At 42.9% G+C, this 14,046-nt stretch overlaps 1 protein-coding gene across 5 annotated transcripts in view; it reads right to left on the bottom strand.

Moving 5' to 3' along the window:
- SLC29A2 (solute carrier family 29 member 2) overlaps nucleotides 1–14,046 on the bottom strand; it is a 55,187-nt gene that overhangs the window by 34,713 nt on the left and 6,428 nt on the right. For 3 of the 5 annotated variants that reach the window (XM_073605239.1, XM_073605240.1, XM_073605238.1), the window contains exons 2-3: nucleotides 6,251–6,334; nucleotides 4,980–5,061 (exon numbers count right to left, since the gene is read on the bottom strand). In XM_073605239.1, the coding sequence (XP_073461340.1) occupies nucleotides 4,980–5,061; nucleotides 6,251–6,282 (114 nt within the window). In that variant the 5' untranslated portion in view covers nucleotides 6,283–6,334. Of the gene's footprint in view, nucleotides 1–4,979; nucleotides 5,062–6,250; nucleotides 6,335–6,461; nucleotides 6,689–14,046 lie in introns of those variants that run through there. The other 2 variants (XM_073605237.1, XM_073605241.1) reach the window with 2 other exon arrangements.

Here is a 14,046-nt window from a genome sequence, read left to right on the forward strand (position 1 = left end):
ATGTGCTTTCTTGAGCAAGGGGACCTTGCGGGCGCTGCAGGATTTGTCCTTCACAGCGTAGTGGGTTACCAATTGTTTTCTTCGTGACTATGGTCCCAGCTGCCTTGAGATCTTTGGGCCGATTCCTCACAGTTCCTATGATCATTGAAACTACACAAAGTGAGATCTTGCATGGAGCCCCAGACTGAGGGAGATTGACAGTTATTTAGCGTTTCTTCCATTTCTGAATAACCGCACCAACTGTTGTCACCCTCTCACCAAGCTGCTTGGTGATGGTCTTGTAGCCCATTCAAGCCTTGTGTAGGTCTACAATCTCGTCCCTGACATCCTTGGACAGCTCTTTGGTCATGGTGGAGAGATTGGAATCTGGTTGATTGACTGCTTCTGTGGACAGGTGTATTTTATACAGGTAACAAGCTGAGATTAGGAGCACTCCCTTTAAGCCTAGGTTCACATTGCTGCGAGGGGTTAGACTTCAACCCGGCAATGCAGTCCGACTTTGGGGAGCGATTTGACAGACATCTGTGTGGGTTCCTTCACAGATGTCTATACAAATCGCCCCCCTGAAGTTGCCAAAAGTAGTACAGGAACTACTTTTGGGAATTGGTGCAGCGCCGACTTTGCGGACGGTGCCATTGCCAGCAATAGCATCCTAATCTCAGCTCATTACCTATAGAAGACACCTGGGGGCCAGAAATATTGCTGATTGATAGGAGATCACTCATTAAAATGCAAATCAAGTTATAAAACTTTTTTCAAATGCGTTTTTCTGGATATTTCTGTTGCTATTCTGCCTCACTGTTAAAATAAACCTACCATTAAAATTATAGACTGATCATTCCTTTGTCAGTGGGCAAACATACAAAATCAGCAGGGGATCAAAAATATATATCACACACACACACACCATCTCAGAAAAGCGAGTACACCCCTCACATTTTTGTAGATATATTTTATTATATCTTTTCATGTGACAACACTGAAGAAATTACACTTTGCTACAATGTAAAGTAGTGAGTGTACAGCTTGTATAACAGTGTAAATTTGCTGTCCCCTCAAAATAACTCAACACCAAGCCATTAATGTCTAAACCGCTGGCAACAAAAGTGAGTACACCCCTAAGTGAAAATGAACAAATTGGGCCCAAAGCGTCAATATTGTGTGTGGCAACCATTATTTCCCAGCACTGCCTTAACCCGAGCTTCACAGGTTGCCACTGAAGACTTCTTCCACGATAACATCACAGAGCTGGTGGATGTTAGAGACATTGTGCTCCTCCACCTTCTGTTTGAGGATGCCCCACAGATGCTTAATGGGTTTAGGCCTGGAAACATGCTTGGCCATTCCATCACCTTCTTGACATGCTTGGCCAGATGCCCTCAGCTTCTTTAGCAAGGCAGTGGTGGTCTTGGAGGTGTGTTTGGGGTCATTATGTTGAAATACTGCCCTGCGGCCCAGTCTCCAAAGGGAGGGGATCATGCTCTGCTTCAGTATGTCACAGTACATGTTGGCGGCATTCATGGTTCCCTCAATGAACTGTAGCTCCCCAGTGCCAGCAGCACTCATGCAGCCCCAGACTATGACACTCCCACCACCATGCTTGGCTGCAGGCAAGACACACTTGTCTTTGTACTCCTCACCTGGTTGCCACCACACACAAACTTGACACCATCTGAACCAAATAGGTTTACCTTGGTCTCCTCAGACCACAGGACATGGTTCCAGTAATCCATGTTCTTAGTCTGCTTGTCTTCAGCAAACAGTTTGCGGGCTCTCTTGTGTGTCATCTTTAGATAAGGCTTCCTTCAGGGATGACAGCCATGCAGACCAATTTAATGCAGTGTGCGGCGTATGGCCTGAGCACTGACCCCCCACCCCTTCAACCGCTGCAGCAATGCTGGCAGCACTCATGTGTCCATTTCCCAAAGACAACCTCGGGATATGACGTTGAGCACGTGCACTCTACTTTTTTGGTCAACCATGGTGAGGCCAGTTTTGAGTGGAACCTTTCCTGTTATACCGCTGTATGGTTTTGGCCATTGTGTTTCAGGGTCTTGGCAATCTTCTTATAGCCTAGGTCATCTTTACGAAGAGCAACAATTTTTTTTTTCAGATCCTCAGAGAGAGTTCTTTGCCATGGAGGTGCCATGTTGAACTTCCAGTGACCAGTAAGCGAGTGAAAACACCAAATTTAACACACCTGCTCCCCATTCACACCTGAGACCTTGTAACATTAAACGAGTCACATGACACCAGGAAGGAAAATGGCTAATTGGGCCCAATTTGGACACTTTCACTTAGGGGTGAACTCACTTTTGTTGCCAGCAGTTTAGACAATAATCGCTAAAAAAGAAAGAAGGACGGCGCCCTCTAAGTGCAGCATGTATGTTAAAAATATTTATTACAATAGATAAAAACACTCACATTTGAGTTGCAAAAAATCAGCATATAAAGTAGTTTCATCTGTGTGCTCTCGGGGGATGTGGGTGTCACAGGCCAGTGGGGGGGTTCCTGGGATGTGAGTCCTGTGACCTGGGTCCTGGTAGCTGTTCAGGTGGTGCCGAGGGTACTCAGAGCCTCCGGGCGGCCAGGATGTCGGTCATGGATAGCCTAATGAAGGAGCACGCATGCTCCGAACGCGAAGCACCGCCCGCCTCACCCCACTCCCGGAAGTGAAGACGCAGGTCAGCACGGCGCTCCATGGAGGATCCATGACCGACATCCTGGCCGCCCGGAGGCTCTGAGGACCCTCGGCACCACCTGAACATCTACCAGGACCCAAGTCACAGGACTCACATCCCAGGAACCCCCCCACTGGCCCGTGACACCCACATCCCCCGAGAGCACACGGTTGAAACTACTTTATATGCTGGTTTTTAGCAACTCAAAATGTGAGTGTTTTTATCTATTGTAATAAATATTTTTAACATACATGCTGCACTTAGAGGGCGCAATCTTTTTTTATTGTTCCAGAGCTTCTTCTAGCTTTTATAGACTGGCTGCCTTCCATTTATTCAGCATCATTTTATCCTTACATGGACTAATACCTGAACTTGTTGTGAAACATTAACTACCACCACCAAGTTCCCCCTCTCAGGAACCCCCAACCCACCCCCTTCCCTCCACCATCTTTAGCCATATGTACTCGACTACATCCATTGTGTGCCATATTAACCCCTTGATCATTTATTTAGACAATAATCGCTGTGTTGAGTTATTTTGAGGGGACAGTAAATTTACACTGTTATACAAGCTGTACATTCACTACTTTGCATCGTAACAAAAAGTAATTTCTTCAGTGTTGTCACATTCACACGAAAAGATAGACTAAAATATTTACAAAAAATGTGAGGGGTGTACTAACTTTTGTGAGATACTGTATATCCCTGTGTAAGCTGCAAATCACTGTATTAGTTGCTGCTTTGATCAAAGATTGCATGGCTGAGAACAGAAACAAAGTCTTACTTTGGAAGTTTGCAGTCAGGGTGTCCAAGCTGAGGTGTCCTCCCACACACCAATAGACAAACGGTCATCGAGTAAAAGAAGCAGCCGGCAACTCCATAACATCAAGCGTATTTATTTTGAAGGCTTCACAGAGAGTACAGTCAGCAGCAGACTAGTTTCGGCCATAAGCCTTGTTCACAGCACTAGTTGCTGCTATTGCAGTAATAGCAGCAGTCTGGTTCAGTGCCGAGTAGCTGCCCTTCTGCAATGTAACCACACTGTGATGTTCACACCCATGCGATCCGAATCCTGTCAGAATTCACATTTCGATATGCGAACCGATCTGGGGGGGGGGGGCGTCATTAACTTTCTATTGACACCCGCAGCAGTTCACATAGATCAGTGTGATATGCGATGCTGGAACCGACACGTAATCTTAAAGTGCTTCTAAACAAAAATTTAACACATTGCAAATTGTCAGTCCTTAGATGCGATGGCTGCATTAGGTATTTCAGACTTCTTTTCACCCACTGATCCTGTCAGTAAGACACTTGCTGTCCTAGTATGACAACACTCACCTACTGAACTGGATCCATGGAGGAGCTGTGTGTGTGTGTTTCTGCTCTGAGAAGGTGGACTGGGCATGGCTGAGAACGCCGTCTTGGATCTCAGTGCAGAACAAACAGTTTACAGAAAGTTACAAGCTCATTGGGTTTCTTGCAAGAACAAAAAAAAAAAAAAAAAAAAAAAAAAGTAAAAGTATGTTTATGTACTTGCAGAATTTTACAGACAATATATGGGGAAGTGTGCATGTACTGGAGGGATGCACCAATTTTTTATTTATTTATTTAAATCTTAGGTGTAGGCTTATTTATAAACATATGTTACAGGTGGGTCAGTGCAATTCCGGTTTCCACAGCCTGGCTTCCTCTATGACCATGTCAAATCTGGTCATTTGTTTATTTTTCAAGCCAAGTTTTAAAAAGATCCACTCTCTTCATACAGTATTGCTTCAGCCTGAAAGAGTGGATCTCTCTAAACCTAGCCTGAAAAACAGTGTAAATACAACATCACACATTGTTCTTTATTGGTACAAGTGGACTTAGGCAGCATTCACCCTACCAGTTGAAACCAAAACCACCCAGTTCCTTCTCCGTCACTGTCATGTAGCACAGAGAGGAATGCCTCCCAAACAAACAGTAGACCTTTATACCACCACTGTTTACTGTACAACTGTCTCAAACTACTTAATTTTAGTTCCAATAATGCTCATAAGTTAAGAGAATTCATATTATCATACTAAATTTCAGCTCAAGGTGTGACCTGCTGAGGCAAGTGTGCTCACTCCTGGCAAAGCAGGAGAGCTGTCAAAGTGGTCAGCAGTGGCTGGAAATCAGATTAAACTAAAATGTCTTTTTAGGTTCAAACCTTAAAATATATCAGTTTACATTACACAGAGATAACCCAACACTGGCATATTTAATTCATTTAGCAGTGATTCATTTTGTAAACATGATAAACAGGGGTAAACTCACTGGAATAGCTGTAATAAAGAAGTTCCATGGCAACAGAGTTCCAAGCCCCAGGATAAAGCAAATAATCCTGACTGAGTAGGCCCTGTGTAGGAAAAAAAAAATTAATGAACTATTAACCATTTGTGTGAGCCATTTAGGAGTGAAGATGAATAGGGAAAAGTAATAAATCTGTAAATAATTTAACTATTTGCATATGAGATATTTAGAAGGCAAGAAGTAGAAAAAAAAAATGAAACTTGTCAGCGATTGAAACTACAGTATGCCAGCATTGCCAGGTATGCTTCAAGTGGTTTAATTCACATGGTTATACTGACTATCCTAGGGACAGCCTGAGCACCCTCGCAATAACATACAATGCAGGAAGGTCATCTTCTAAACCTTTAACCCTGTGTTGGGACAGTGTTCACATCTAATTAACAATTGATAATTAGAATCTGTCTGCACAGTACACACAGGAGTTAATCAATAAGGCTGGCCATACATTATACAATTTTTATTTCAAGGAGGTCATACCTAAAACAAACACTTTCAATTTGTATGCAATCAGGCAGCCCCTTGCACTACATAGTTGAAGGTAAATCTAAAGGAAATTGGGTAAGAAAATTGTATAAACGTATGGCCAGTTTAGAATTCGTAAAACTGAACAGTGCTGAAACTTCCAGAAGAGGAAATTTAAAAATAGCATGCTGCAATGTTAAAATATTTTTAAGTTCTGCAATGATACTAAATACATGTAACCAATACTGTATAAAGTAGGTGTTATCCTAATCTTGTGAAAAGTGGAAACACTTTGGGTGACCAAATAAATACATCCCATGAACTGAAAGGGTTACATTTCCCTATATCTAAATTAGTCTACACCCAACCAGTGCCAAGTTATAGAATATTTAAATACAGAATAGATTGCTTCCGGGCTGAGTGTTCCCATCAAAACATAGCAGTAAAGCAACACTTCCAGTTCAGTGGAACAAGGTGACATGAAAGGTTACTGACGTTTGCAGCACCAATGAAATTGAAGGTGCAAGAAAAAGGAATGGCATGTTCTTTTTAAGTAACACAACCAAGCCATGCAAAGCAGACATGTACTGCTGGAATGTTACAGTATATGGAATGGGACACAGTCTAGGAGGGAAAGACAACCTGACAATCAAGAAGCAGACTTAGAAGAGGGACGGTTATTAAAAGACAAAACACAGAATACAGGAAAAGCAAAGAAGAAACAGAAGCTGTGAACAGCAGCACAATAGTTCAGGCTACAAACAGTCACTTACTTGTCCTGCGGCTCATCTTTAAGAGACATCATGCGATTTCTGTTCCCTGGATGCTGGAGAGTCTTGCCTATTAAGCTGGAAAGGCTGTCAAGTAGGAGGAGGAAAGACCATCACGTGGATGTTTCATAAACCATGGAAGCAAGAATAGGCCTAACTGTTTCTATCTCCTCCTCCCTGTGTGCTTCCCCGCCTCCCTTCTTCCCTTACAAACCTGCGAGTGTCTGTCGATGCTCCCATAATCCAGTTTTGTATTTCCCTTGACAAAGATTCCCATTTCATCTAAAAATCTGCCTTTTAGTGTACTGTTCCTCTCTCCTCACACACTCATTCTGCTAACAAAAAAAAGTGGATAGCTTTTTGTTAACTCCCAACCCCTACCTAAATTCTCTCTGGTGTCAACCTGGCCCATCCCCTTCTGCAATACACATCTGTCCACACACACCAACTGGCTTTAAAATCAATAACCATGAATTGTAAGTGTCCTGCAATTTTCATGACAAGAGAGTTCATAAAGTGGGAAAATGGCTACTATTTCTCAGATGCACATGAATATAGAAATGCAAATTATATCTGCTAATAGATACAAAGTGTGGAAAGCACACATGTAAAATGTTCATATCCTTTAAAAACATATTTCAGAGAATACAGGGAATTCTGCTGGTTTGGTAATCAGCATAACAAATTCATTTTAACAGCCTAACTGGCAAACAATTAAGCTCTGTTACTGTAAAAGTTGATTAGTAAATTACATTTCCTTGTTGTTCCCTACTAACCACAGCTATGCACACTCCTGAGGACAAAAAGAAAAACCTCTTTCTTGGTTAAACTAACAATAATTTCACACGTCCTAATTCAATTTCATTCATATACAGCAGTGAATCAGAAATGCTCAATTGAATTAGTCACTGTACTTTGAGGCTGGGTTCACACTGCAGTAGGAGTGGCTCACAGCAGGGGTCTGGTGTGTCCCCATTAACCATTTCAGGTCTGAATTTTTGGCTGAATTCAAACCTGAAACAGACCAGAAGACACACAGGACTCCTGTGCAATTCGTTCCAGAGATGTGGGAGCCGTCTCCATTGAGAGCCGGTCACAATCTCCTGACATATGAATTGGATGTGGAGAAATCCACATCCAATTTGCAGTAGTGTGAACCCAGCCTAACACACAACAACTGGAGGATAGACTTGCAGAAATGTTTATAGAGGGCTGGTTTATGCCACCAAACACACTCCAGATTCATTCTGGACGTGTTTCTGCATTCGAGTTTAAATGCGTTTCCGCATGCATTCCAGACTTTTTTTTTTCCTTTTTATTTTTTTAACTGTACTGGGGTCCGGTGTATTTTACTGCTTTCCAGTACAATCCAGTGCAGGAAAAATGCAGCATGTTCTACTTTTTTTTCCTGGAACTGGAAAGCCCTGGAACTGATCGCAAGGGTGTGAATTATGCCGTTGGAAACCATATAACTTACTTTCTATACATTTTTGATGGAAAAAAAAAAAAGGCACTGGACTGCATGTGGTGTGAACTGGCCCTGAGTGTATATATATTTTTAAAGCAGTAAATGAGACAAAAGCCTTGGGGCTGGTTCAAATCAACACGTGCAATAAAAATGCAAAAACTAGGGTTCAGGAATGATAGTGTCGATGCGCCGATTGCGGAACATCGCACAGTTTACTTTGTAATAAAGCAAACTATTGAAAAGTGCTAAAAAAAACCCCATTTTTATATAGTGTTTGTTTATTATTTTTTTTAGGGTTATTGGTTAATTTTATCATTACTAAGTATTCATTTATTGAATTTATTATTTATGATTTTTATTTGTTCTATTATTAGTAGCAATGGTAGTAGTATTAACACCCAAAAAACAAAAAAAAAAAAAAAAAAAAAAAAACTCTAACCCCAACTCCTAACCTAACCTTAACTCTAACCCCTTACCTGAATAAAAAAAAAAATAGAAATAAAATTATTAATAATAATAATAATAGTAATAAAATAGAAGGGAATGGAAAATAAATACTGGTAAATGATGCAACAGATAATAGTTTTCTCTATTGGCCAAAAAAAACGCTGTATTAAACCGCGCCAGTCGCTCATAAATAAAGCGCCACTTAAAGACGCTACGCTCAGGTGTGAATGCAGCCTAAAAGAAACCCAGTCAACAAATTTCAAAATTGCTGGCAGAATCAATGAAATATCAATGTACTTTAACCAGTTGACATCCGCGCTATAGCTGAATGACGGCTACAACGCAGACCTGAATTCCCGGGAGGCCGTCATATGACGGCCTCGCCTGTGCACACGCCCTATAGGGCGCGCGTGGAGTGCGCTGTGATCACCGAGTCACTGAGACTCGGGTGATCACCGATCTGAGTAAGGGGCCGGTCCCAGCCCCTTACCATGTGATCAGCTGTCAGCCAATGACAGCTGATCACATGATCAAAACAAAAGCTCTGTGATCGTTTTTTTTCTCCTCACGCTGACAGCGCAAGGAAAAAAAAAAAGAGCCGATCACCGGCTTGTCAGCAAGGGACATCGGTCCCGAAGAGGAAGAGGCAATAATGCCTCATATGTGCCACCAGTACCCCCTGCCAGTGCCACCTGCCATTGCCACCTGACAGTGCCCACCAATGCCACCTAGCAGTGCTGCCTATCAGTGCCCATTATTGCCACGCATCACTGCCACCTATCGGTGCCCATCAGTGCCGCCTCATCAACGTACATCAATGAAGAAGGAGAAAATTTACCTTTTTTTAAATTTTATAACAAAATTTTTTATTTTTTTTTTTTAAATTCGGTCTTTTTACTTTTTTTTAACAAAAAATAAAAACCGCAAAAGGTGATCAAATACCACCAAAAGAAAGCTCTATTTGTGGGAAAAAAAAATGATAAATACTTCATTTGGGTACAGTGTTGTATGACCACGCAATTGTCTTTCAAAGTGCGTCAGCGCTGAAAATTGGTCTGGATAGGAGGGGGGTTTAAGTGCCCAGTAAGCAAGTGGTTAATGGAAGTTCCTCCTGGTGTGGCTGTTAATGCACTGAAGTGAGAGCTCCCAAAATAACATTCGCAAACTACCATCCATCCAGCCACATGAACGCAGCGTTAGCTCTCTTCTTCTGGGTGCATCCGATTATGGTCAGTGCTGGCCAACCTCCTTTGCCCATATCCTAGCATAACCTTTTATATAGCAGTCATGTCAGGAGTAAAGCAGAATACTCTAGAGCAGGTGGCTCCAAACCTTGCTTGTTTACTGTCCTTCAGACAGTGACAGGAAAAAGGGGCGGACTGTGAGCAGTGTGAGTAATAAAATGCCCCTTGGGAGGAATGGTGCCCCATTGTTGTGCGTCAGTGGGAGGAATGGTGCCCCATTGTTGTGCGTCAGTGGGAGGAATGGTGCCCCATTGTTGTGCGTCAGTGGGAGGAATGGTGCCCCATTGTTGTGCGTCAGTGGGAGGAATGGTGCCCCATTGTTGTGCGTCAGTGGGAGGAATGGTGCCCCATTGTTGTGCGTCAGTGGGAGGAATGGTGCCCCATTGTTGTGCGTCAGTGGGAGGAATGGTGCCCCATTGTTGTGCGTCAGTGGGAGGAATGGTGCCCCATTGTTGTGCGTCAGTGGGAGGAATGGTGCCCCATTGTTGTGCGTCAGTGGGAGGAATGGTGCCCCATTGTTGTGCGTCAGTGGGAGGAATGGTGCCTCAAGGGCTACATAAAAAAGGCAAGCAAAGCGCCACATCCAGCCCCCATGCCATAGTTTGGAGACCACTGCTCTAGAGTGTCAATTGAGTGATAGCTTGGAGTTTGCTGGGGCTGTAAATATCAGATCAAAGATGGTGGTGCCCAGCAGCAGTCTCAGGGTTTTTGGATGTCTACACAAGGGAGGATTTATCAGGTAAAGTACATCCCTAAAATATGTTAAATGTGCATATAATTTATGGATAGATTGCTGTTAAACAGGGTCTCTCTAAAGATTACGTAAACCCTTAAGAGATCGTTCAGATTTCTGCGCTGTGGTAAAGCACACTGCACAAAAATGCCAATGCATCCCACATGCTGTGTGTTGTAGTTTGGGGATTTTCTAAAAAGGGATCATATACAGTTTTTGAATAACCTGAACTCTGGACAGACAAAGAAAGAATAAATCTTATGCAGAGTTTTCCTACTAAGTCATCCACTTTCAGTGCCTCCTCAAAATCTGCATTATGATGAAAATGATGCCGACTTCATATCTCAGCTGCTCCCTGTACACTGGGGATTGGTCACCTCATTGTTCCTCTGCAGCAGGGTAGCAGTGACATCAGAACAAATGAAGAGCTTGCCTAACTAAGCTACTGTAGGCCTCCCCCTTCCTCAACTCTGCCCACCCTATTTTTTGTTGCCCTGTAAAGACCCAAGTCTGTTTACATCTGCTGCTCCATAGGAGGTTAATGGAGGGTCCAATTGAAAAACAGACAGATGAACCTGATCAGACTGATAATGTAAAAAAAAAAAAAAAAAAAAAAAAAAAAAAAAGGGAAGGAGGCCTAAGGCCGCTTTCACACTGATGCAATGCAGTTTACCTGTGGGTTAGCTGCACTTTACCACAGAATTCTATTATATCCTGCACTTTCTGAAAGTGCATCAAAACTTCTGCATTCAGGAGTTTTGGTGCGCTTTTAGGAAGCTCACCAAACCCACAGGATATATAATAGAAGTCTGTGGCTCAGTGCAGGTAACCAACTGCTGATCAGTCTGAAAGAAAACCAGTAACCAGTGCACAACTAGAAGAGATATGCCCATTGCTATGTGCGATTTTAATAAACTGGCCTAAAGCCTAGGTTCACATTGGAGCGATTTGGCATGTCAAATCGGCATCAATTGCACCGTCCAAATTGGTGCGACGCCGCATTTGCAGTGCAGCAGATTCCCAAAAGTAGTTTTTGTACTACTTTTGGCGATTTCGGTGTGCGATTTCCATAGACATCTGTATATAGTGGTGAACCACAAGGAGAATTTGAATTCTCAATGAAGCATTGCCAACATCCCAAAATATATTGTGAAAAAGGACCCTAAAGAAGGGACACTATTACCTTCCCGCTACAAAGGGACTTTGAAAGCGAAGAATTTTTTTTATAAAAACATTTTTTTGACAAAATGCTTAAAAACGCATAGATAAAAATAGTAATCTATACAGAACATTTGTGCGAAAATAAACAATTTACACATCATATACTCTCGACACATTCAAAGGTGAATCGATGGCAGAAGTTTATCGGACCTTTTAAAGATATCATTTACTGCACATATTCATACACTCTTTTATACAATTCAATACTGAATACATTCATTTTCTCTCCTAAAAAACTCCTCTGAAGAAGGGACATCGTCCTGAAACATGTTAGGGTCCTTTCACACGGGACGGATCAGTGATGATCCACCCCGTGAGCATCCGCTTGCTCAGCGGGGATCGCTCCGCCGATCCCCGCTGAGCAGGAAGATGACAGGTCTGTCTCTGCACACTGTGCAGCGACGGACCTATCAGAGCGCCGCTCTCCCCTATGGGGGATCAGATGATGACGAACCGTAGAGTCCGTTGTCACCCGATCCGATAACGGATGGAAAAGTAGGTTTTTGCTCCGTTACACTTTTTCGGATCGGATGTCAGCGGACATGTCACCGCTGACATCCGACGCTCCATAGAGGTCTATGGAGGGTCCGTTCAGGTCTGCCTGTCAGTTTTTTTAGGCGGACCTGAACGGACCTTCCATAGACCTCTATGGAGCGTCGGATGTCAGCGTTTATGTGAAAGAGGCCTTAGGCTTATGGAGGAACTTGTATTCACCTTTGAATGTGTCAAGAGTATATGATGTGTAAATTGTTTATTTTCACACAAATGTTCTGTATAGATTACTATTTTTATCTATGCTTTTTTAAGCATTTTTTCAAATAAATATGTTTTTATAAAAAAAAATTCTTCGCTTTCCAAGTTCGGATTCAAAGTCCCTTTGTACCGGGGGGTACTAGCACCACATAGACATCTGTACAGCAACCCGCACAGATGTCTCTGAAATTGCCCCTGAAGTCGGGACTGACATGCAGGATTGAAATTGTGCACATTCAGTTGAACTCGCACAATTTCATTCCCGCTGTCAGTGTGAACCAGGGCTTAAACACAATTTTTACTTCATTCAGGAATCACCCTGCAGGTATCACATCTCATGGGATATTAGGGTGAAGTGATCGGCTAACGTGTTTCGAGGATTTTTTTCTTTTCCACCATCCAATGTAATTGGTCACCCTACGGGCCCTATCTATTGTACTATATTACACTTGACTATATTGACAGGTCTATATATTTACATATGAGACAAAGTACACATAGATAAACTCATGTGGGGGTCGTGTCAATCCAGTCTCATTCTATAGTCTTATCCTATGCAGTTTACACCTTTAATTTACATTATCATTTATACTTTATTTTACTTTGATATCGTTGTTTACAAAGATCCCAACTACTCTACAGTCATGCAATGGAATATATACACTTTCTCTACTACATATCGTATACTTACACAAAAAAAAAAAAATTACTGAAGGATCTGTTATCATAGATCCAGGGTCCTTGGACCAAACACTCAAGAACTGGCAGATGGACATGGCTGGTTAACAGGTAGCAAGACAGAATGAGACCTTGGAAAGGACTTCTAGCCTTTTATCTATAGGGTCTTCAAAAGGAGATGTATGGGGTTTATAAAAAATAAACATCCATACTCGCCTCTGTGATCACACTGATGCTGCAGCTGTCCCATGTTGGCTCCAAGCCCGAGAACTGAGCAATCACATGGCCGCTGACCACCAAGTACTCACTCAGTCGGCTTAGAGTGGAGAGCAGTGACTGCAAGTCACTGCCATGCTCCTCCAGTGCTCACTTGAGCATCTGGCTGGAGTGGGGGCAGGTGCAGCTAGCTTCCGATCTCTGCCACGTGTTGAGAGGCAGAGCCAACGGTCAATCGGCTGGGTGGATCCTGAAAATATTGCCGAAATTCTTTCCAGAGCCTGGAGCAGCTCTGCCACATCAGCTGATAGCAGGAAACAGTCTGCTATGGGCCAACTCCTGGTCACAGGAGAGCAAGCGCACCCCGAGACCCACAAGAGCACTTTGGCCACACTGCTCTTTTAAACAATGATCTGTCCGCCACAGGAACAGAGTCTTGTTAAGGTAGTTAATGGCCTATCTACTACAGGTATGGCCCACTTTTTAAGAAACACTTTTTCAATAGGATATTGTTGAAGAAAGAGTTTAGAAGGAGTAAACACTCCTTAGGCATCCTTTAGCCACCTCTGAACACAGTAAACTATCCTCAAAAGAGAACGTAGACAGAATCCAATCTCTAGAAAGCAACAGCAAATCCCCAGTGTCTCAATTACTCCACCAGAATTCCAGCTAATGCCTGACTAATCTAAAAACTGCTCTCTCCCAACTCCTATATACTAACTAACCTGTGTAAAAATAAATAAAAATATAGATTTATATACTTACCCATTTTAAACCCGCTCAGGTCACATGACCTGGCTCCCTTGTGTCAGCCAGCGTCAACTGCAGGGGCAGTAAGCAGAAAGTTAGTCAGTCACCAGCTCTCTGCTCTGCCCCTTCAGCACTCACTGGAGTGCCAGGCTGTTGAAGGGGCAGGAGCGGCTGGCTCAGGCCCTCAGCAGCATGCTGAGGGGCTGAGACAGCTGCCGGCAAGGAATCCAGGTGGATCCCAACTTTAGGCTGGGTTAACACTAGTGCGAATTTTCGCATCCAAATCGTA

Source organism: Aquarana catesbeiana, linkage group LG11, assembly GCF_042186555.1.
Source record: "Aquarana catesbeiana isolate 2022-GZ linkage group LG11, ASM4218655v1, whole genome shotgun sequence".
NCBI lineage: Eukaryota > Metazoa > Chordata > Amphibia > Anura > Ranidae > Aquarana > Aquarana catesbeiana.